The following is a 24,077-nucleotide window of genomic DNA, read 5'->3' on the forward strand; positions in this document are numbered from 1 at the left end:
ATCTAAACTCTTTTTTATGTGTTTTTCCACCTCTTCACCAGAAGTAGCGGTTTTTATATGGCACTTTGTACAAAAAGCTTTAAACCTAAATGGCTCTCCGAGCTCAGACATATTTAATTTTAGTCAGATTTATGTTTTTGGGCTATCAGGACTAAGAAGCAGAAAAGCATGAAGGAGGCAGATGTGTTGATGTCATTTGTAATAAAAACCCACATCTGTTTACTTTTAGTGTCTTGCCTTCTGTCTGCACACTTTCCAGCCTAGCCAAGTTCTGACAGATTTGTCATATTTAAGAGTATTTGTCACCATTTAGTTAATTTTTCATAAACCCAAAATGGGAAACGCATTCAAAACCGAATATATAGGGGAAAAAAAGGAAGAAAAAATAAATAATAAACTGTGTTGTGCATGTTTGTATGCTTACATGGGCGCGTGGGTGTTTGTATGTGTGCCCAAAGCTGCTGCATCCAAGACTGTATTCCGAGAAAGTGCTTGTTTATACGTGTGTGGGCAGATAGTTGATGGCATTTCATCCTTGTCATTGCAAGCCTCCGAGCTACCAGGAGGAAACGGTTGTAATGATGCGGTTTTGCCATTTTCTGATGATGTTTGTGTTTCCGTCTCCGCGCTCAGTCCCTGGTGCGACAGCCGCTGTGTCGGCGTCGGGAGCTGCTGAGAGAGAGCTTCACAGAGGTGGAGGGAGAGTTTCTGTTCGCCCGTTCCATCGACTCTCACGACACTGACGCCATCGCAGAGTTCCTGGAGCAGTCCGTCCGAGGTCTGTGAAACGGAGGCAAACTTTTTCTTCTCGTCTCCCTTCCTTTGTGTCATTGGTGTTTGTGTCGTCTTCCCGTTTGTGTCATCTTCCCGTTTGTTGGCTCCCCTAAATCTCTTAGTGTGTGTGGGTGCTTTGAGTAAAAGTTTCATTTTATTTGTGTCTTTCTCCGCTGCCTTAACGTGTAAACCGTCTGTGTGAGCGTATCCAAAGCGACGCCAGAACTTGTGGGTTGTATAATGGATTTATTTTGTGTTGTGTGTGTGTGTGTGTGAGAGACTCTGAAGTATAAAGGATGTGTTTTCCTTGTGCATATGAGTTTTGTCCCCGTCCTTGTCCGCGGCCTCTTTGTTTCCCAAAACCCGTTTGTTTCCCTTTGAGACACACCAACACAAAGGCACTCCGTATATCCAACAGATAATCTCTTAATTTCCTTTCTGCACGTCCAGAGTCGTGTTTTGGTGCATTAATGTGTTTGTTTGTGCAGACTCCTGCGAGGGCCTGATGGTGAAGACTCTGGAGAAGGACGCGACCTATGAGATTGCCAAGCGTTCTCACAATTGGCTCAAGGTGTGTGTGTGTGTGTGTGTGTGTGTGTGTGTGTGTGTGTGGGGAAATAGTCAGTTTTTATTATACAGGTAGAGTGAGCAGCACTGCTTTTCTTTTAAAGTAAACATGTTGCTGGGGAATTCTGCATCCCGAAATTCAAATGGATGCTGCTACAGAAATAGTTGTGCGAAGTTAAAACATGGCAGCTCGGTTTTAGTTTGAGTAAGATGGAGGTGCCCAAGTACGACCCTTCAACCTTTAGATGATTCCCTTCGTCAACTGACAGCATCAGGTGTGTTGCAGAATAAAAATGGTTTCCCTGGAGGACTGATCTAAAACAACAAGATTACTCAGGCCAGTATTGAAATCTTGATTATTAAATGAATCCTCGAATAATCCTGGTACCTCAATTACTAAAAACCCTAAAGGCAAGTTATCTTCTTCAAAGCGTCATGAAGTATGTTGTAATAAATACTTTTAAACTATTCAGCTCACAGTGGTCTGGCAGGTCCATCAATTATTCTATCAGAATAATAGATAGCCGTTCTAGATTATTTGTCGCAGACTGGATCTATTTCCCCTGAAGAGTTGCTCTGTGATATTTATTCTTAAATACATATTCAGCAGCAAAATATCACAGATAGTTGATGCCAATTTTCCATGAAAAGGATTAGAAACAAGTGATTCTAAGTGCAATTTAACAAATATTCATGATTCCTTTTTACATGATCAGTTTAAAGTTTACTCTTAGTATGTGAGACTGCAAATGTTTTATCCAGTCATGGTAGTGTTTCTGTATTTCATTTAATAATAAATTTAATAGAAGAATAAATTAGCCTTGAAAATACAACTATTTCTTCCTGTTACTGTTGGGTCTGATGGGTTGAAATGGGTCACAGTTTTTACATTTTAGTCCATTTTACTGCCGTTTTTTTTTTTGTTTTGTTTTTTTTTCATGCACTTTGGACAAATTAGGCTTTAATTTGAAATTAATTGCAGGTTTGTTTTTTTTATTTATTTTCACAAAGTAACCAATATGGCAATGCCTAATTATCCATTGACAGCGTTTTAAACTGTGCTTTCCACATCTCTTTTAATCTGGTCAGTTTGACTAGAAATAGCTCTGTAAAGTATTTGTTGAAACTTTAGATTTTGATGCATGCCAGGGTTATAAGTCTGTTTTTAAATTTGTTTTTTGGTAAAAAATACCTTTTTAACTGAGTTTTTTCTCCCTTCCAGTTAAAGAAGGACTACCTGGACGGTGTGGGCGACACGGTGGACCTCTGCGTGATCGGTGCCTACCTGGGAAAGGGAAAACGAACAGGCACCTACGGTGGCTTCCTGCTGGCCTGCTACGATGAAGACAATGAGGAGTTTCAGTCAGTCTGCAAGGTAAACTTTTATATTTCATCAAGGCTGCAGGAAACCAGTTAACTATCTGCGTCCGTTTAGAGGCTTTATAAATGTGCAAATTCAGATTTGTTGCAAAAAGAACAATTAAAAATCAGTTTGTTGAGAGGGTCTTGCACTCCACACAGAAACTGCAGATTTCTGAAGCGTTTTCAGGAAGCAGTTGAAGATGGCGCCTTGTAGCTTTCAGCCCCACATGAAATATGTGGGAGGTGGAATGATTGGATTAAAAATTGCATTTGTAGTGCAAGCAACTTTTGGATCAAACTTATCTTAGACAAGAAATTGCATTATGATACCCAAGGGTTTTGTGCTTCACATGTGCAATATGTAATTCAGATTGAGACTTTAAGGCTCCCACTGTTCGTCATTTCATCATGGAGGATTTCTGTAGAGTGTATTTCTTTCTTTCTGGGAACTTTTTCCACATAGTGTTCTTCTAAGAGTTGGTCTTCGTCTTAAGTCTTGCTTGGAAGAAAATCTTTGTGTCTTGAGAGTAATTGCCTCTCAAAATAAGTGATAAGCTTGTGAAGCTCGCATGACCACTTCAATGTTTAAGATATAAAGAGCTTAAGCAAGTTGCACAGTTTGTTCTCTACTCTGTCCTCTAAATTCTCCCTGTCTTCATTTTTTAAAATTATTTTTGTAATATTTGTATCCATAAAGAAAAAGGAAAAAGATTTAGTTCGCTGCAATTGTAGCAGAAATGTATTGGCACCACAACATTCCTCTTTTGACTGAAGCACCTCAGCAAACCAAAACCTGACTGTATGACATTAAAATCACTGTTTCATTGCTTTTAATTGTCCAATTAAAGCTTAAATTTATATATAGAAACCTAATTCTTTAAAGTTCTACATATTTGAATATTATTTTGACATGAATATTGCTTTCCAAGCTCCTAGTGCCACTTGTGCAAAGTTGATTATTCAGTCATAACCTTAACGTGCTCCTTCATTTTCTGTTAGTTTTTTATTTACATGCATCTCTGATTATTTTTTTCATGTATTTTAGCCCCATAAATGCCCATTGTTCAGTTCACTTGTTATTAACTTACTGCTAAAACTTAATTTTTGTTTTTCTTAAAATACCCAGTGCTTCACTTTATTCACAGCAACATCTTAAAGTAGGTGTGTGGAAATCACCCGTGCAGTCTTCAAAAATCTCAGTTTTATTTAGGAAGCATTGCTTTATTTATAAATAACTTTGTCTTTATGTCTCTATCTCCATCTCTCTTGGGTACATTTCCAGTATAGTCTAAAATCCTTTAGTATCTTGTAAGTTTGCAAATCTTTTTGAAATGCTTGTAGGAGCTGAGCGTAATCTTTGTTTTGATTGGATTTAAATTCCTAGGCATAATTTTACCTGCTGCAGTTGAAGCACAATCAACTAAAGTTGGGCCTAAATGAAACACAAACATCTTTTTAAAACGTCAACCTTGATACTTTTTGTAATTTCAGTTTATAAGAACTAGATTTTGTTGCAGAAGATGAGTTTTTTGATTTGGTGCCACCTTGTTTATTTGGTATTAGGAAAAATTCCCCTGACAAAACAACATCTAAAGTCAACACAGTATTTTAACTTATGTCCTTTTTTTAAATAATTAAGCTGTTTTTACTCTTAAATGCAAGCATTACTACAGAGGATCTGCACATGTCCTCGACCTTTACGCTGTCCGTCTTGCAGAGATTTTCCTCCCATGTGCCTAATAATCACTGCAGGTGAGAACAAAGTGATAAAATAAGCCTCTTTACCAAAATGTTCTCCTGCCTTCAAGCCAGCTTGGCCCACGAAAATCAGTGAGATTAAAAAGTGTGTCTGACATCTTCACACATTTTTATTTTTCAAAACAATAACAGAACAACTCAGTGGTTTTAACTGGTTTGCTTTCAATTCTTTAATTTTAAATCCTACACCCAGCTGGTCTCAGAGACAAAATGGCGGCACTGCACCAGATTCTGGAGCCGCAAAGCCATTTTATGTATTACTGCACATGTTAACCAGTGTGACACATCATCACCCCTCAGCTCCTCCATACCCTTAGCTTGAAATGTTTGTAAAAAAAAAAAAAATTATTACATGTAAAAAGTTTGGGTATAATTTTCACCTTTTTTATATAAGAGTATAAATAAGTGATTTTTAGAGTCACGGTTTGATTCAGAAACTATTTTAGTTTCAGAAACCATTTTTTCTATTCAGTCTGGAGATTCTGTTTAAATTGTGTGACTGGAGAAAAAGATATAAACAAATATATCACTTATTTAAAACTATTCTGTAAGCTTCTTTTCTGTATCAAATTCCTTCAGTTTATATTTAAACAAAAATAAGTTTGTTCATCAAATTATATAACTTAAATTACCAGCATTAGGTTAGCCTACGTGTCTGACTTTTTCTTAAATAAAAAAAAAATCTAAGAATTATTAAAAATGCGTACAGTGGGTGAAACAACCTTCCACTGTGGACGAGTAATGCAACATGCAGAATACGTAGGAGTGACAAAGTGGCAAAGACTTAAACGGATTTTAAAATTGATTTAGGAGAATTTGGGATTCCCAGCACTAGGAATTGCGTTTTTCCTATATAATCTATTTTTATGCACTTCTATCCTCATGATTGGTTTGCATTAGGTTTTGATTTTTTTCAGGAATTGCCAAAAGATTTAGACGCGATTTAATAATTTTACGTTGCATAATCCTTTACAGCACTCTGCTCCTTTTTTTTAAATCCTCAAATAGTTTTTAAACCTGTGTTTTATTGTTTAGTAAATACAAAAACAAATCTGTGAAAATGATCCAGACAGAAAATCCGACCCATGTGTGGCTTCATATATTCACAAACACTTTTATGTAAGCAAATAATTTTTCCCCCATATTGAGAGGATGACCTAAGGCAGAGTATCGACTGCAGTTAAGTACTTTTATCTGTAATTATATTTATAAAACAAAAGAGAAATGGCAGCATGCCGTCTGAATGTCTCACCGAGACGGATTCAAATCGGGAAGGACGCGTTCTGCAGGACACATGGACTGGACCACAGAAACACTCAGCTGAACTTGTGTAAATATGCCATTTATCTGTGTGTTGCTTTGCTGCAGCCCAGCAGTGGCTGTGAGCTGATGCTGTGTGACTGCAGCATCCAGCGCTCCTGTGTGTGCAGCATTTCATCATCCTCTCGCTCCCTCAACGCCGGGCGTGAAGCAGAGGCAGAACAAAAGAAACCAGAGGATCATACGTTAGCATTTGACTCACTTTTTCTTTTTCCCCTGCAGATCACATTTCTGCTCATGTCCTAGTGAAATGCCCTTGCCACAACATTCAGAGCCAACGTGAAAATTATTGTAAAAAGCTGCACACAGTTTTAGATTTGGACTTTTAGATTCAGGTGATGTCAGCTTTGCAAAGGCACCTTGGTGAAATCTTACTTCGTTTGTTCCCTTTGGACTTTTTTTTTCCACATCTGTATGTAAATCTAAACTTATTTATTTGCAATGCGAATCATCAAATTCTAGTTTACCGAGTTGAAATATAAAAAATTAAAGTACAGTATTCTGATTTTGTTGTATCATTTGTTGCCTGCTTGCCTGATAGGCATGGATGACTCAGAGCTACAGACTTTTTCACTGGTTTTTGACGAAAAATACAAAAAAGAACATTTTGGTGCAGAAGAAAGACTTGAGCCCTACAACGTTTGGCACAGCATGAAATCGGAGGAATAAAAGGAAAAACGACCCTTTATCACATGGTTTGTACTTGTGAAGGAAGGAGACTGAAATTCAGAGGACACCTCGTAGTCCTGGAAAAGTGTGAAATTTGTTGTATTTTCCAGTTTTAGATCATTTTAGGATTTTCAGACTCACTTCAGATTTCCATTTCTAAAAGATTCTGATTGCAAGATGGGCTTTCTGTGAAAAAGGTTTGCTCCAGTATCGCTGTTGTGGTTTAATATTAGATTTTTATTGGACATTATTGTGTACATGGTGATAATTTTATAGTTGGTGTTTGTGAGACTTGAAGGAGGAATTTTTTTTGCATCCATTTTTCACTTTATTATATCTTTAGCTAAACAGTCTATGAATTGAATGAAGGAATTAATTGAATTCAATACCAAAAATCTGTATCAAACATCACCATTCCCGCGTTAAGACAGAAAGTTTTATAAATAAGAGCACAGTAGATGTCTTATTTATTCTAGTTTTGTTTATTTAATGACTTAGTTACGTTAATTTAGTTGTGTTAATCATTTAAATAGAGAGTTAGTGCGACAGTAGGTCTGTTTGTTCACTTTACAGTTATTTTGTGTCAGGAATGTCTTATCAGTGGGTTTTGGTAAGAAATGTCATTTTTGAATCTTTTGCATGTCTGGTAAATGTGAATAATTCAATCAAGTCAATCAAGTTTATTTTATAGCACATTTCAGCAATTAGGCAGATGAAAGAGCTTTAATCATAAAAACATCAAATAATTCAGCCAACAATTGTGAAAACCAGTTACAGATCACCATAAATACACATCTAACATGTTGGTTAATGTTGCATTTATTACGATTCAGGAGAAACTCTAAAAGCTTTGTAGCCTTGATTTAAAGGAACTCAGCGTTTCAGATGTTTTGTAGTTTTCTGGAAGTTTGTTCAAAGTTTGTGGTTATGTTTGGTCCTGGTTCTGGACATGCATAGTACACCAGAACCAGAAGATTTGTCTGGAAGTTTGATACAACAACCTTTTTTCAACGTATCATCGCATTGACAATAAACTCGACTGTCACATTAAAATCATGACTAAATTAGTAAAATGATTCCTTCATGGTAAAAATATCTTCCTCTGTCGTCAAACTGGAGCCATTTTCTACAAACACGGTTTTAACACCTGTCGGCCTCTGTAATGTTATCTCACAGTCAAACAGCACTATTGATTGGATTAAGCTGCTGGAGGAATTTGATTATCAGTCCAACCAAACAAACAAGTCACTATAATTGGCTGAGTGAAAGAGGTGTTGGGTTCTCACTCCTAACAAACTGTACCACAGCTGGCTCGCTAGGAGAACAGATAAATAATGCATAAAGGTCCCACAGCTGAATTAAACACCTCTAAACCTTGAGTGCTGCCTCGCTCTCGTACAGTTAAACTTCTCACGGTCACTTGCAGAATATATCTGCCGGTGACTAAATGCTAAATTTTCATGATATGCCTACATTTTTTTTTTCCTACTTTCCCACAGCGTGTGTCATCCTTTTAGGTGTTTACTGGTGTCTCGGCGAGTTCAAATCCTTTGAGAGGCGACATGACACTTTAGGCGAATCAGGCAGACAAGATGCTCGAGTTGTGGGGGGATTTGCTCGCCTTTCTGTGTTCTGCCTCCTGCTGCCAAATGTCTGCTGTCGCCCCACGAGGGAATGTGTGTATATATGAGTGCGTGTCTCTCTTATCTCTTCTCATCTCCTTGCAGATCGGGACAGGCTTTAAGGATGAAGATCTGGAGCAGCATTACAAGTTTTTAAAGGTGAAGTAGAGCCGCATGAGTGTTGAAGTGAAAAGCCGGGCTAAAGTAATCAAAGTTTCAGGACGGCTTTACCTTTTATTGTTTTGATACCCTGTTCTTTTACAATCGACATCATCCTCCTTCACACAGATGCTTGGAGAGAACATTTGCAATTAGAAATTGCAAATTGAAATCCTTCAAAGTAGGGTTAAAACAATCGAATGTTGAAATAATCATCAACTTACGTAGTAATCAATTGATCGTTAATTTTAGTATTTGCTGAGAAAATGTGCTTGAATTTTACCTGAATGGCATTAAAAGTGAAGAAAAATAGCTACACACTGAATCACTTACCCAGGAGTACCTTCTACATTTCTCAAACTATTTCAGGTTTAACCCATTAAACAAACACTCACAGACCACCTAACTCAATATCACCTCTCAATAACACAACATCTTAATATATACTACCTGACATGAAAATATTAGTGTCTTAACTCAGTTATTTTGTCTCCTTTGTTTGTCTTCATAAGGGTGGCACTCTGTGTTTTGAGTTATTTGCATGTTCTGAAAGTGGATTTTAAGCTTTCCAATTATCTCAAACGCATAAAAAAACAAAGTTGCTCTTTACTACCAAGTGTTGTATGAATTAGTAACATTTTAGGGCTGTTTGTAATTTATAAGCATAATAAAAGAAAAATAGACTTGAGTTGCTTTGGCAGAAATAAAAATCCTCTTCTTCACAATTAAATATAAAAATTATCCACAAGTTTCTATCTATTGTATTTATTTTCTGATTACTTCAAAAATAATAACGGCTGTTGGCACACAAGCAGAGCATTATAAGCAAGAAAAGTCATTAAATAACTTCTTACCAACTGCAACGCCGTCATAGAGCCGTTCAAAAGAATCGAATCACTCATGAATGACTTAACAAAACTCTTGGCTTCCTTCGATCATATAAGCCAGCAGTATCTTAGGTTTTTCTTTTGAGTGACCCGGTTTTAAGCCACTTATCCAATATTATTTTTAAACGCAGTCCTTTGGTAAGCTAGCTGTATGTGTCGCATTTTAAGCTAATGGTACTTGCAGTACCTTGCAAACCAGTAGGGGGCGTTTGGGGATCACAGTTTGAGAAAGACTGTTCTGTGGGGAAGAAAACCCAAATAGTGAATGGATGCATTAACTACCCCAGTGGCTTTGTGCAGGAAAGAGGCGACAACAAAGTACATACACCTCATTATCAGATGCAATACTTTCATCAGAGGCTCGCTCCAGGAAGTTCACATTACCAAACACAGAACTCCTGGGCTGCAGTCTGCAAAACCAGGCAAAGTACTTATCGCTAATGACCGCAATAACTCTTTCAGTGGCTTTATCCTTAGAAGAGGCAGAGCTAAACACCGAAATACATCCAGTTGGTTTGCAAATGTGGAAATCCATGAATTACTGCTGCTTCACCTTTTTAAAAAAAAATGCAGCATTGAGAGGAACTGTGGGGGCGTTTTCTGACTTTGGGTAATGAATTGCTTTTTCAATTTACATTAGAAGAGGTTTGTTCCAGAGCAGCGGAGCAGCAGCATTTTAAGCACTTGTCAAACGCTCTCTGAAAATGATAGCTGTTGAGAGAGCCCGACTTCATTTGACTTCATCGGCTCATTTTAGAGCCGCTGTTTGGCGAATAGCAGCAGAGAATGGAGCAATTTGTCGAACTCGAAACAACATTTCTAAATATACGTTAATGGACAACGTTTTTTATTTATTTTACATCGACAAAGTAATCATTTAAACATTAGAGACTTAAGTATCTGTTGCGTAAACCGCTTCAGAAGTAGCGCCTGAGAATGAGGTTTAAAACTTTTTCCGTTTTCTTTTTTTCCTGGAGCCAATAAAGCCTGCACTGTAGAGGTTTGTAATGAAAGTGATGGATGGTGAATTAAAGCGAGCCGGCGGTGTGGCCGTGCTGCTCTTGTTGCAGCGACGCTGCGGGCCAATAGGACTCTCGGCAGGGAGACAATTGGCTTGTTTACACGGCTCTGAGTGGTGAGGTGCTGTGTTAAAATGAGGGCTAGCCTGAACCCTCGTTTCACTGCTCAGATGCTGATTTTTGATTCACTTGGAGGCTTTTTAACCAATAACAATGGAGTAAAAGTGAAGCAGGTTGCTTTGTGTTGGCCCCAGTTTCTTGTTTCGCTCGTTAAAAAGCTTGATTTGAATGGATTAGATATTTCTCTAACAAATGCTTTCCTCTTCAGGGTTACATAAAGAATTGGTTTTTAGTTCTTTCTTTGTTTTGCTGACTGAGCATTTCAAGTATTGTTTGTGGTTTAAAAAATGAAGTGTCCATTTTACAAGTCATCTTTATATTTTTTGTATTAAATGTGTAGTTTTATTTAGAATAAAATTAAACACCACATTCATGTTCAGCTTTTAATACTCAGTACTTACACATTTTTATTTTCTTACTTTATTCTACTATGTTTTGTGTTTCTTATGCTATTTCACCCACTCTAAAGCTCTATGGATTATTGTATGTTATACTAATAATTTTATATATAAAATTGCTTCAATCTAAAACTAATTTGAATGTTAAAAAAGTTGCTGCTTATTTAGTTTTCTCTTTTCCTCATTAATCAGATGAATTAAATCATTGATATTGATGTTTATATATTTCTAGAAATAAGTCACAGAAATTACAGATATATGCTGATTAGAGACGTACCAATTAGCTTTTAAGTGGCCGGTCTAGTGTTTTCTTGCTGTTTCGCATTAATACGAGAGCTGCGGAAGTTTTTCAGCCATATCGTCTGGCCCTAATGTAAACATGCGCAAAGCCGCCATTTTGTTTGTCAACCGTGTTTTACAGCTTCTATTTATTTTGACTTTCAATTCAGGTCAACTTTGCAACAAAAATATCAGGGCTTGGCTAAGATTTTAAATAAAGTCATAATACTACAAGAATACGGTTGTAGTAATGCAAGAATAAAGTCATATAACAATAAAGTTAAAATAATATGAGAATAAAGTCATAATATTAAAAGAATGTAGTCATTTTATGAGAACTAACAACTCAACACAAATTACTTCAAACAACCTGCTATTTTCAGACTGCAGAAGTGGAAATTTTCCATTTCTGTGTATGAAAAGATTAACTTTTTTATATCTTTGAGTTAAGCGATTTTAAAGGGTTTTTAGTTAGAAAAGAAATAAAACCCTTTTCACCTCTGGATCATAAGAAATGTATCAAAAACTGTAAAAGCAATTTGTCGTAAAAAAAAAAAAAGTATGCATCAAAAAAATAAAAAACTTATTTGTTTACTGCCAGCAGGGATGGACATAGTCTGTTCCTCATCCCAACAGCTTGTGGGAAGAAGCTGGTTAACACCCTGCAGGACCTGCAGCAGATGCTTGTTGTGGCTTCTCCCAGAAGCCTGGAGGGGCGAGTGGGGGGCGGCATGCTGGGAGACGGATGGCGACGGTTCTTAAAGGTGGCTGTGACTCTGAGAATGCAGCGCCGGTTTAAAAACTTTCCTCTGGGAGGGGAGAGGAGCATCAGTGATTTCTGCTGGCTCCTTTCTAGCTGCTGCTGTTCATAGACTTGAAGCGTCCAAACCAGGATGTGAGTCGGCAGGTTGAGACATTTTCAGTGGTGCATCTGAAAGACACCAGTGTCTCTGGAGAGGACGCAGCTCCCACTGAGCTTTTCAAGCACTCACTGCTTTAGTGTTGATAAAGTCTGCAGAATTCAGCGTTATTCTGATATAAAACCTTTATAAGGTGGTCATTACTGAACTATATACAGACCGGTATTTAAAATCATTTAAAATCTATTTTAAAAGTGATAATTTCTATTAATTACCCAGATTAATCACTTTTTATTGCATATTAAAGTTCCACGATGGAACCTTTGCTTTTAAGTGTTTCTGGTACAACAGTAAATCTGACGCACAAACAGTGACAGATGGCAAAGCCGCTTTTCTTTGTCCACTAGAAATTAATTTTTGCTTCAAAAAACAATCTGATGGTTCGCTGGAACAGACTATTGTTGTGCTTAAAGGACTCAGCCTATCACTGAAGCCTAAAATAGCATCACAATGCTAAGCATGTTGTGCCAAACGAACATCTTCATCGCTAATATCAGCGTCCACATTTCTAAAAAAGTACTTTTTTCAAAGAAGTTCCATGAACTGGAATAAAAGCACTTTGCACCAATCTGATGGTTGAATAACCAAATAACTTTGTTCTTATGAATAGCTTTCTTGTTAAGCTATTCACAAAACAACATTTTATTTGGGGATATTTGTTTTGTTGATGCGTGGTTTTCGATTATGATGCAATTAATATAAAGGGCTTGTGTCACTTTTGTTAAAAAGAAGAAACTAATTAATTCCCGCCTGCAATAAAACTAAAAACAGGTTAGCAAAAAGATGTTAAAAATGCAGAAAAGAATGTAGGAGTCAGTATATCAGTTTATAAATCTCAATAAAGTAAAAATTTTAAACAGAGTTAATCAAAACAAAACAAAGGCCTGACCTTTCACAAAAAGAAGAGGGGAAAAACGAGAAAAACATTAATAAAATCCACCAGAAACTACATGAAAAATAGTTGATTTTTAGCCTTCACCTTTATTAAAATAAATTGTAATATTGACCAAGCATTAAATTACAAAATAATCCAATGAATTTTTACCCGTTCTGAATGAATGCATTAAAATCATCACCACTGCTGCATGCAGCAGAAACAGCTGCCCTGTGTTAATATGTCAAGTTTGTAATTTAATGTACAGTGTAATTATTGTATTCCTGAAGGCACGAGGAACACACATCCCCTAATAGAGTACTTGACCTATTTAATGAGGTTTTTCATTCAAAATGAAGGGATTTCTGCACTAAACTGACCCACAGCATCAACACACTGTCTGAGGTAGACAGATAAAAGCACTTGAGTTAAACAGAAAGTTTCCTGAAAAGCAATTAAGCCAATAATTTTAATGTTGTATGCATACATACAAGACGATCGAGTAATTATAGGACGAGAAATTAGGCAATTCATTCAGTGCTGTTTTGTTTTGTTTACACTAGAACCCGTTATACTGGAGACCCTGGTGTTTAAAATACAGATTTGTCTATGTGAATAAATGGGTTTTTTTGTAAATAAACCGTTTTAAATCCATCCATGAAGAGGTTTTCTGCACTCAGTCTGGACTGGTTCTGTAGAAATCAGGGAATACATGCTGGCATGCTCAGGTGTGGCCAACCATCAAAGACTGTTCAATCTGCAAGGTGTGTGTAATAGTCTGTAAAGTCACAGAGAAAGGCTGGGTAACCCCCAAGCAACAAAAGCCTTTCTCACATTTATCATGCTTCCTTTGATTTCAGTGCACATATTTTTGTTTTAGAGAAACGGAATTGGAAAAATAAGGTTGGAAAGTCCAGAAATGTGCTGATTTTAGCTGTTTTTGACCTAGAAGTTATAAAATAAAATTAACCAAACCCAAAAAATATTCAAGGGACAAAAGAAGTCATTGAACTAAAGTCTACAAACTGAAACAACCTATAAAACTTGTGAAGAATCTACATAACAGCACACACCTGATTTTATTTATGGATGAAAGCAGATATTTCAATTCACTAAATTATAAGACACACAAACTTCTTTTTTTCAAACTGTCTGACATTAAATCAGGCAAGTTGTTTTTGGATAGTTAGGATTATCAATATTATTTCTAAAACTCTAAATTCATAAAAATGTCAGCGTAATTATATAAATATTTTTTACTTTTTTAAATTCAGACGTTTGTGTTTAAAGATGTGAAGCTGTCAGGAGAAAGTGTCCTTTCCACGGTGAAACAGCTTTAGCTGAGGATGGACTGAAAAGCCGCTTTGCAAGGAAGAAGTCTTTACTCCAGAAGCAGCGCAAAAAGTTCACAAATGCATTCTGGGACAAATGATTTAATTTTTGGTTACATTTCCTGTGATCTGATTGAACTAAAGTGGAAATATTAATGACCATCGTTACATTTGGGGGAAATTACAAAATCGAGGAAGTTATTTTGCAGTTTCCGTCAACGTTTTCTAAAGTGATACTTCACAATGCCCATTAAAAACTGTTGATGGAAATATGGCTTCACTCTCATAAGCAAAAGTTTCCCCAAAGTTGAAAAGATTTGCAGTTCTGTCAGGAAAAATGGGCTAATATCCCACAAGCTACGAGATGCTTGTGGAAGGAAATCTACTTTAAAAGTCAATTCCACCAAATAGTCATCTATTATAAACGTGAATTTGAAAAAAGTAAAAAATATATATTGTTTCTAATTGTAAATAATTTTAGTAATCCTAATTGACCAAAAAAAAAAAAAAACGAGAAGGTTTAGTCTGATTTCCCCTCAAACAAAAAAGGGTATCGAATGGAAATATGTTATTGAACTGATGGTGTGTCAGTGTTTTATTGTTCTTATGTCTTGCAACACTAGTGAGTTGTTGAGCTTGTATTAAGCCAGTCGATTAAAAGCTGCACTTTCAAACTTTGCCTTTCTACTGGATGAATATCGAGCTGCTGGTTAGCATTGATGGTTGAGTTCTTCATCTTAATAAGTCTGAGTGTGGCTCTCCAAAGCAACACAACAGCCCTAATAGCCGTTTCTGACGTTCAGATGCATTTTGGACTAATATTAAATGTGTTTGCTTCTTTATTTTTACGAGTTGCATCAGAATAAAAAAAGTTATGTTTCTAAGTGTAATTTACAGACTACAACTCTGAGCTTCGACAAAACTTATGACAATCAGCCACAACTTTTAATAAGACTGCACACCTGCCAGCTCATGCGTTGTAATTCAGTGAGTATTAGAGCATTAGACCTTGAATTCCTACAGTATAAATAATGTGCTGGGAAACAGCAGCACTGCTTTAATGTGACCCAGTTATCTGGCCTGCTACAGTCTAGTTAACAATTCACTCAGAAATGGTTTTTTAATCTAAATCAAGGTCAGACCGAGATTCTGATTCACCTCCAGGAATGTCATTTTTATTCCTTTAACAAGGTTTACAAATGTTTTGTTTTTATTACTCACACTAAATGTTTTTGCTTCAAGTTTTTAAATGAACATTCTTGTTCTTAAGATCTTATGATTGATATTTTAAATGAGTTTTTATGGTTTTTACATTAGCACTTTGAGAAGCCGATCTTATCTACTGATCTTATCTACCTTGGCAAAGGAATAAAAATCAACCTCTGGCCTTTATTTCTCTGCCATCACAGAGGTTTGACTGGCAGACCTTCCCATCAGCTCATGTCTGCACTTTCTTGCTGTTTTCATCAACATTTCAGACAAAAAAACAAATAAAAAAATTGGCCAAAATCAGAACCGGTAAGTGAGGCTTTATAAAGATTGGCCAGAAAACTGCAATTGGTGCAAAACTACTTTGAGATTTAAATGTAAAGTGGGTTATAAATAAAATGTAAAATTTTTAAAAGTACAGACAAATATTTGAAATACCAGACTTTATTTTTTTTTTGTTGTATTGTCTAATACTTCCATCCATTTACATGCTGGTTTGATTCTCTCTCTGTCATCTACTCTGTCTCTCCCTTCATCCTCCACTCTGGTCATTTTCCCATCCATCCGTCCCTCTTTCTGTCCAGTTGTCTGTCCATCAATCTCTTTTGATGCATCATTCTGTTCCTGTTCCTGCTCTCTGTCCAGTCAGTCAATCATCCATCTGTAAAAGAAAAAAAACTTCTACAAATTAATCTTGAATTATCCTTTTTATATATTAAAATTTGTCTTAAAGAGACTGAACTCTAGAAAAAAGTGGAATAAATTAACAAGCTTGTGTTTAACGTTCCTAATTTCCTGTTTTCTAGGAGCACATCCTGGCCAAACCCCGCCCCTACTACCGCGTGGACCAATCAGCCGAGCCCGACGTGTGGCTGGACGCTGTGCAGGTTTGGGAGGTGAAGTGCGCCGACCTCTCGCTGTCACCCGTCTACAAGGCTGCCATGGGAATGGTCAGTGCAGCCGGCGTTAATCCGCTCCCTTGTGTGTTTTTGCAGATAAATCCCGTCAGTTCTGCTCTGCTGCCCTGAATGAAGAGTCATAATTAATGCGTCTTACTTGAGTTAATGAAACTGCTGCAAAAGAAGCCGGATTTAGCGGAACGATATTTGTTATTGAGCTGTGGGTTGGCAGAGTAAAAAAGTTAGCATCAATGAAAGCACATGGTATTTTAATATATTTGTCTTTTTTTTACATTGGTGTCAAGCTTTCCGCTTTTGTGATTGTACAACCTGCACTTTGGATGAGGTGGGAGAGAAAAAAGAGGGAATTTACATATTTTGTAATCCTTCAAAAATGTTGGATAAAGTCATTACATCCAGCATTTGATTCGTTTTCAAGCAGTTTTGGGTTTTCGGTAAAAGGAAATGTGATACTTCAGCACAGAGGAGGTAATAAAAGGCTTAGGAAGGCATAAATTAAACCAGGACAAAGGGTTAAGTCTTGCAGCTTGAATTAAACTCAACAAATGGGCTCTTAATTACTTTAAAGTCCTGAATCTTAAAAGAGTGAATTACAAGGAATAAGTGCTCACATGTACCTGCAGCTTTTTACAGAGCTAAAATGGTTAAACCTGTCCTCAGGTGGATGCAGAGAAAGGCATTTCTCTGCGGTTCCCTCGCTTCCTTCGCATCAGAGACGACAAGAAGCCTGAGGATGCCACCACCGGAGCTCAGGTACGTGACGTTAAGTAGAAAACCAGCCAAGCATTGAAGCACAAAGCCTCCAGTACACGACCAAACACGCTAACCGGATAGCGTTGAAGCAGAAGGTTAAACACGTCGACCTTCTGCAGTCTAAAAATGACTCCAACACGGTTAAAAAAACAAAAAAAATCTGTCATGTTTATTTGGATCTTTTAAAGTGTCACAGAAATGTGGCGCATCATAATCAATATCATCATGGTCACTTCACACAAGCGGTCCTGTAAAATTTCAAGGGTGAGCAGCGCTGCAAGGACGGCGTGTTATTTTGTATTTTTCATGCAAGCAGGAGTGGATGCAGGAGTTTGAGCAAAGCTGCTCGCTGAGAGCTGCTGCTTCCTTCAGGCTCAGCTGCAGTCAGACCGACACTTAGAAAACAGTCGCCACCTTACAATCACAACCACAAACTTCCAAGTATTTTACTGGTCTGGAATTAATCGCATTTTAATCAAAATCTACACATCAACAAAACGAGCTTCGATCCTGAAGCCCTTTTTGGTGAATAACTGTCAACATGAGCTCAGCGACAAAGATATTCATTTTTTTTAAATCTGAGCTGAAAGGTTGTTCAACCATTTGACTGCTGCAAAATACTATTTTATGCATTCAGCTTTCCAGTGTTTTATGACCAAGAAGATTAAAAACACAAGTTTTTGAGATGTTTTTTCGCCACATGCCGTGAATAATTTTTTAAAATATAATTTATATATATTTCTATGACAAAGTATAGGGCCATATTGTGAAAAATGTTAAAAAATAAAGTTGAAATGTGAGAGTAAAGTCATGTTACAAGAATAAAATTTTAATATTATGACTTTATTCTCCTAATTTTATTACTTTAGTCTCGTCATTTGTACCTTTTGTAAGTTTTTTAGCATGACACTAATACTTTGTTGTATATTTCAGTCTTACGGTAAATATCTAAATATTTACTGTATCTAAATAGTAAATGTTTGTGAAAAAATAAATCCAGATTATACGTAATGTTTTAAAATGGAAACCAACATCATCAACGTTAAGCAGAATTAAACTACTGCTTAGTTTATAGCAGGAGATTTGGACTTTATTTCTCATTAAGCACAAAAAATATCAATTTGTTGTGAGAAATGATTGAAATTTGGTTTTCTTCTTGTTTAAACGATGTAGAGTTGCTCTGATCTGGTTTCTGTTTTTTTTAGGTCACTTCTAATTCTAATGACCAACTCATACAAACTATATTGTTTATTCAGCAATTAGATTGCAGATATTTAACAATTACATATCTAAACAAGGAAAAAATGACAATTTATTTAAAACATTTGCTGCAAGTTCATTAAGTTTTTTTTTGTTTAGTTTTTTTTAGAGGGTTGACGATCATTTTTCAGCTCATTTGACATTTTAATTTCCATTTAATAAGCAACTATAAACATGCAATTTTTCAATGTTTTTCTTTGCTTTCCTTCTTTCATATGAAATGACCAGGAACACGTAAAAGCTCCTAAACAGACACGTATTTTTTTAACCACAGTTCACCATTTAATACCTGCTGTTCCTTTAAAACACTGCAGGAGAATTTTGTTATGTTGCAAAAATTGGATACAAACTGATTCCTCGAGTCGCTGTGATGCTCACAAACCGAGGAAAAAAGCAGAGCTGCTGGTGAGCAGAGAAATGCACCGACTGTCACAGCTTCACAGGGAAATATGCTATCTGACGCAGCGTCAGACTATTTTGATGCCGTCTGATTTTTATCTTGTTTCACGGGGGAAAAAATCCATATGAATTAAAAGTTTATACACAGGTCTGACCAAAGTTGTCCTTGATGTACAAACTAAGGCCGAAGATCCAATACCTCCTTGACAAGCCCGAGTCCCGGCTGAACCGTTTCACATTCCAAACTGTCTGTGACTCGAATGCAGAGTGTGGAGGTGTGTTCATTACTTTTGGGAATCAAGGTGGAACATCGGCAGCATGTAAATGTACAGCTGCATCTCAAGGAATAAGAATGGCATTCAAAATGTAATTTACTGCAGTGATTCAACTCTAAAAGAAAAAAATATATATAGTATTTCATACAGTGATTTTTTTTCAAGTTTTTATGTCTATAAATGAAAACTAAATCTCAGTGAAATTACTTTTAATGCAGAAAAATCATCTTATTGAGAGCTATGTTCCTGTATTGTGCACTAAGTAAGTGGTTGGAGCTCCTTTTGCATGAATTGCTGCGTTAATGCAGATTGGCAATACTCAATAGATTTACTTTGAGGTTTATATCAGGCATGGTGAGTAGCTGCATTACTATTACCTGTACAAATGTGCTCAAAACTTTCAGTATTCCGCTAATGTCGAAAATCGCAATTCCACAATTCCTGTTTCCTTTAAATAAAAAAACTAAATTAAAAGCACACATGAATACGTTTGTTCACGTGATCAGCCGTTAGAAAACATGACACGCCATCTTCCACCAACTACTTCCTGCCGTCATCTTTGTCGTAGTTTCCGCCAGAAGTAACGTTTGGTTGTTGATCGTGTGGCTTGTGTGATGCGGAAAAAGTTTTCATTGCAGTTTTGTGAAATAAAAAAATTTAAATACGTCCAAAAAAAACATCCAAATGTGTAAAATTGTGCAGTCGTATGGTCAATGTGATAGTTTTGATAGAGTGGGCAGCTGCCAGGTCCTGCTGGAAATAAAACCAGCATCTCCATTAACCACCTCAGCAGACAAAAGCATAAGGCAGTGATACTCCAGATTATCACGTCCGTGGAAACCACAAGGTTGCTGAGGCCGATCTCCAGCTAACGTTCCGGGCGAGAGGCGGACGTTGTAAAATATTCTGGATAAATCTGTGTGGTTGCTTTTGAGGCTTCAACCTTCATTTATCCATCCAACAGTGTGGCATGTTTATGCAACATGCCACACTTTTTCCTTCCATCAAACTTTCTCTTAGTTTGCTTGCACTGCAAGAATTCAAAATCTTACCAAGTATTTTTTGTTCTCTTTTTGGTCCAAGATATTTTTCCCATATTATAAACTAAAATGTCTTGTTTAATAGACATATTATTTCACTTATAATTAGTACCTTTTCAGCAATATTAAGGAATTATTGACTTAAATAAGCTCCTATTTCTTTCTGAAAAGTTACTTGTAAGTTATTGTCTTATGTATGTTAAGATATTTGCACTAGAAACTAGACAGAAATACTTGGTAAGATTTTGTGTTTTTGCACTTTATCATCCATCTGATATTTGCTCAATTAAATTTTGTGTAAAAATTACATTGGTTGATATAATTTTATGCAAACCTGAATGCTGGGTTTTAATTAGCTGGAAGCTAATAGTGTCTGATCTGATGAGTTTCACATTAAACTCTGGAAACTCATTGCTTAGTCTGTTATAAATCTATACGAGTTGTACATTTCCAGTTAAATAAAGTTGAAATAACATTCTAATTCACTGTGATGCACCTGTAGACAGTTTCCATCCAGTGGCGATGCTCGGGATTAAATTAAAACGTTGAAGTCGGAGGAAATCGGGAGAAGCTGAACCTGAGCCCAGAACATGTCGGACCCAGTCTGTTTCAGGCGGAGGCTCAAAGCTTCACCTCGATAAATAATGTGATGTTTCATTGTTTTCCTCCTCTCGGAGCCCCCCCTGCTGCGTGCCCATTATTCACTGTCCCACCCCGTCCCCTCTCCCCTCTTCTCGACCTAAACCCTGATAAATGAACACAGCCTCCTTCTCCCAGTCAGCAGCTCCGAGTCACCGACTTCAAAGCTCGGGATATGAATAATCAAACTGTTATTTTTAGCTTTTCCTCTTCATGTTACTGACCCGACTTCATGATCTTCTCCTCCTTCCCTCCTGCTTTCTGTCTTCCTCTCCCTCCATCTATCTGATCGCTGCTCCTCCTCCTCTTCCTCCTCGATCCCTGCAGATCGCCGATTTGTACAAGAAGCAGCAGCAGATTCAGAATCAAGGGGAGAAAGCTGACCCGGAGGACTACTACTGAGTCTCTGCAGCCATGTGACGATGAAAATCCCAATGTAATTGTAAATATCTTCTCCCTTTTGGTATTGTTGAATGAAAATAAAGGCGTCTTCCAGTTTTGAGCTTCCTGTAATTTGTTATTGATTTATTGAAGCTGCGTGTTCACTCATTACGGTTTCCCTTTTGAGGGCGAAAATTGCATAAACATCTCGGCGCATGCCGTGCACATAAATCCCCAAACCGTCATTGATTTGGCAGTTACCGCTTTTAACAGATCTTTATCTGAAATTCACATTGCTAAAGCAACGCAGGTGGCATACCAATACTTGTGCCCAGCTTCTTCTCCTGCAGCAGCAGCAAAAAAAAAAAAAAAAAAAAAGCGCAATCGGCATGTATCGGAAATAGGAGGACAAGCCAAGGAGATTTCCAACTGCCCAGGAACGTTATTAGGAGCAGGAATAGATGCAGAGCTGACAGTTGCTCACAGCAGGACAAAAGAGAAGCCCCGACAGCGATCATGGGATGGATGGAAATCTGCTAACTGTCCAGCCTGAATCAATCATAGACGTGAGGAGGAGACGGGAGGGGGGGCCGGTTTGAGAGCCAAGGACGTGCGATTATGATGTAGAGAAGAGTTTTCAGCAGGATGATGATTTCATCTGAGAAATGGGTGTGCTTGTGACAAACCCAGACACTTCGTGATGGGTTTGTTTTGATTCTGTTTTGTGAGAGTTTCTCTGAATGGCATTTTTGCCAAAACGAGAGCCTGTGTCGGAATTTTTTTTTATCTTGTCAGGGAGTTTTGTTTAGCCCACAGGTACTCACACAAAACGAGGACAACGGCTGCAGGGAGCGCTGTGAAAAAATAAAATGTTGGCCTTAAAATAAACCGAAAGCATCTAAACCGACTGCCAGGGACGTTACAATAGCCGTGTTTGAAATATTTCTGTCAAAAATGGGGCAGAATGACAAGAAAATGCAACAAAAGTGTGAAAGTAGATTTGACCGTCATGGTGTCTGATCTGATTCAAATAATAGTCATCCTTTGTCAGGTGTTTCCCCTCTCACTTTAAAAACAGCTGTTGCTGAAACAACAATCTGAACAAGTCGCTGTTGCACAGTTGTAGGCGAAACTCCAACCTTCCAGCCATCAGCAAAGCGATTGAAAGACTTTCAACAATCTCTTAACAATGACCAGCCACTTTGGCGTAATTCAGTCCATTTTCGGTGCTCACCGCAGTACTGACACTCCCCTCGTCAAAGTGTTCAGTGATAGCACCAGTTCTGTTGGACTTCTGCTATCTTACTGGAGAGCCGGGCCCAAACCTGCTGCAATACCTGACTGGGTTGAGTCTTGGACTTCTTTGTTTCAGTAGGTAGCTTTGCAACAAAACCCCATGCTCGGTTCCCCGAGTTTTAATATCTACATGCTACGGCTAGCTCAGATTGTAACAAATACAAAGATAAGTTATTGTAACTATGCAGATGATGCTCTGCTCTACATCACAATGTCACCAGGTGACTGAACACATTCAAGCACTGAACAGATGAACATATAAATGTATGGATGTGCCATATCCTTCTCCAGCTGAACAGAAACAAAACGGAAGTTTTTTTTAACCAAAGGAGGAGCAAATGAATCTGAACTCATACCTGAACCTTGAGAGACACATAAAGATAGTTACAAAGTGCTGTGTTGGAAACATGGAACAATCAGTTCTAGAATATAAAGATGGAACTGTAAATTAAATCAAAACTGATTATTGCAGCTTTAGTATACGTAAATATAGAGACTACAGTTAGGCTTGTTGCAATAAGCCACTTAATCACATGATAGATAAAAATGACTTAAATAATTTCCATTTGCATGATTTAACATTCCTCTGTTTCTATCAAAGATTGGTGATGAAAGTTTTCAGTCTGGTGTGTTGATCTCAACTAGCCCTTTTTTAAGGACAATTTTGTTTACTTTGATGTTAAATGTTTAACACAATGTGTTAAATGTTCATTAGAATTTAAAGTTTATTGAGCTTTGAGAATGCATTTTTGCATTATAATGAAATTACCGTTGAATTCCTTTAAAATGGTCTCAAAACAACATCATCATTTATCGCAATAACTTCTGGGACAATTAATCGTTCAGTAAAATTTGTAATGCTGACAGGCCAAACTACAGTCCTCAGCGCTTTTTTTGTCCTCAACGCAGTTGTCACTGGTTCAATTCCCTTCTCTCTCTGCCCTTTCTCTTGTCCAGTGACTGTTAAAAAAAAGGCCACTAGTTCCATAAAAACCATTTTAAAAAACCCGTCCTCAAGCTAATTTTCTTGGTTATTAGTTTAGTCCCTTAGCACTTACCATAAATGATCGAGTAATGAGATACGACGTGGCGAGCATGGCCAACCTGCTTCACATCTGCTCGTGAGTGTTTCAGATAATGTGCCTCTCTGCCCACATGCAGCCCCACATGCTCCGCTCAGCACCCTGGTTTTAAGTGGGTGGACGTGCAGCCGGTTATCGCTCCTCTCTTGCATCATCAGCAGGAGACGACGCTGAACGCAACGAGATGCAGGGGAATAAACCGAAAAGCGCCGTCGTTGTAATTCCTGTGTCTGTGTTTGTCGGCGTGGAGCCAGTTTGCATCTTTCCAGCGTATATTGGGCGCATTTACATGTGAAATGCTGCAGCGACTCGCTCGGCATGTGGCATAATGTCGCTGTTTTCACAAGCAGAGTGGTTTGGATTTCCTGTCCTCAAAAGCATGTGAGGGTGCTGTTTGTTATGGTGCATCTGTATGCAAGTATTCCCAGTGTGTGGCTGTTGGTTTGCCTATTATTTCTGTGTGTGGGATGTTCTGCGTCTGCTGAACAAGAACTTTGAGAAAGAAGTCATTGTAGCTTTGAAATTCCAAGTCTAGTTCAGTCTGCTGCTTATTTTTTTCCCCGCTTTTCATCTCCTTGTGTAAAGCTAGGCTTAGTTTCTTAATGCCTCCCCCCTCCTTGTTTGTAATTTATTCATTTCCTGTCCTGCATGTTACTTCTGACACTTCATGAATATCATTAGCACATCTCTTTCTTTCTGCTTCATCCTTACCAGAAACTAAGGGCCCTGCTGGTTGTTCCGAAAATCTGAATTTCAAATGGCTG

The 24,077-nt window shown here is 37.5% G+C and overlaps 1 protein-coding gene across 1 annotated transcript in view; it reads left to right on the top strand.

Moving 5' to 3' along the window:
• Positions 1 to 21,056, top strand: part of lig1 (ligase I, DNA, ATP-dependent) — an 81,078-nt gene extending 60,022 nt beyond the window's left edge. Inside the window, exons 21-27 of the mRNA XM_008433962.2 lie at positions 634 to 778; positions 1,263 to 1,345; positions 2,564 to 2,716; positions 8,178 to 8,231; positions 16,075 to 16,218; positions 16,849 to 16,941; positions 20,882 to 21,056. Coding sequence (XP_008432184.1) covers positions 634 to 778; positions 1,263 to 1,345; positions 2,564 to 2,716; positions 8,178 to 8,231; positions 16,075 to 16,218; positions 16,849 to 16,941; positions 20,882 to 20,956 — 747 coding nt within the window. The 3' untranslated portion in view covers positions 20,957 to 21,056. The remainder of the gene's footprint in view (positions 1 to 633; positions 779 to 1,262; positions 1,346 to 2,563; positions 2,717 to 8,177; positions 8,232 to 16,074; positions 16,219 to 16,848; positions 16,942 to 20,881) is intronic.
• Positions 21,057 to 24,077: the final 3,021 nt, after the last annotated feature.

This window comes from Poecilia reticulata, linkage group LG17 (genome assembly GCF_000633615.1).
Source record: "Poecilia reticulata strain Guanapo linkage group LG17, Guppy_female_1.0+MT, whole genome shotgun sequence".
In the NCBI taxonomy this organism is placed as follows: Eukaryota; Metazoa; Chordata; class Actinopteri; order Cyprinodontiformes; family Poeciliidae; genus Poecilia; species Poecilia reticulata.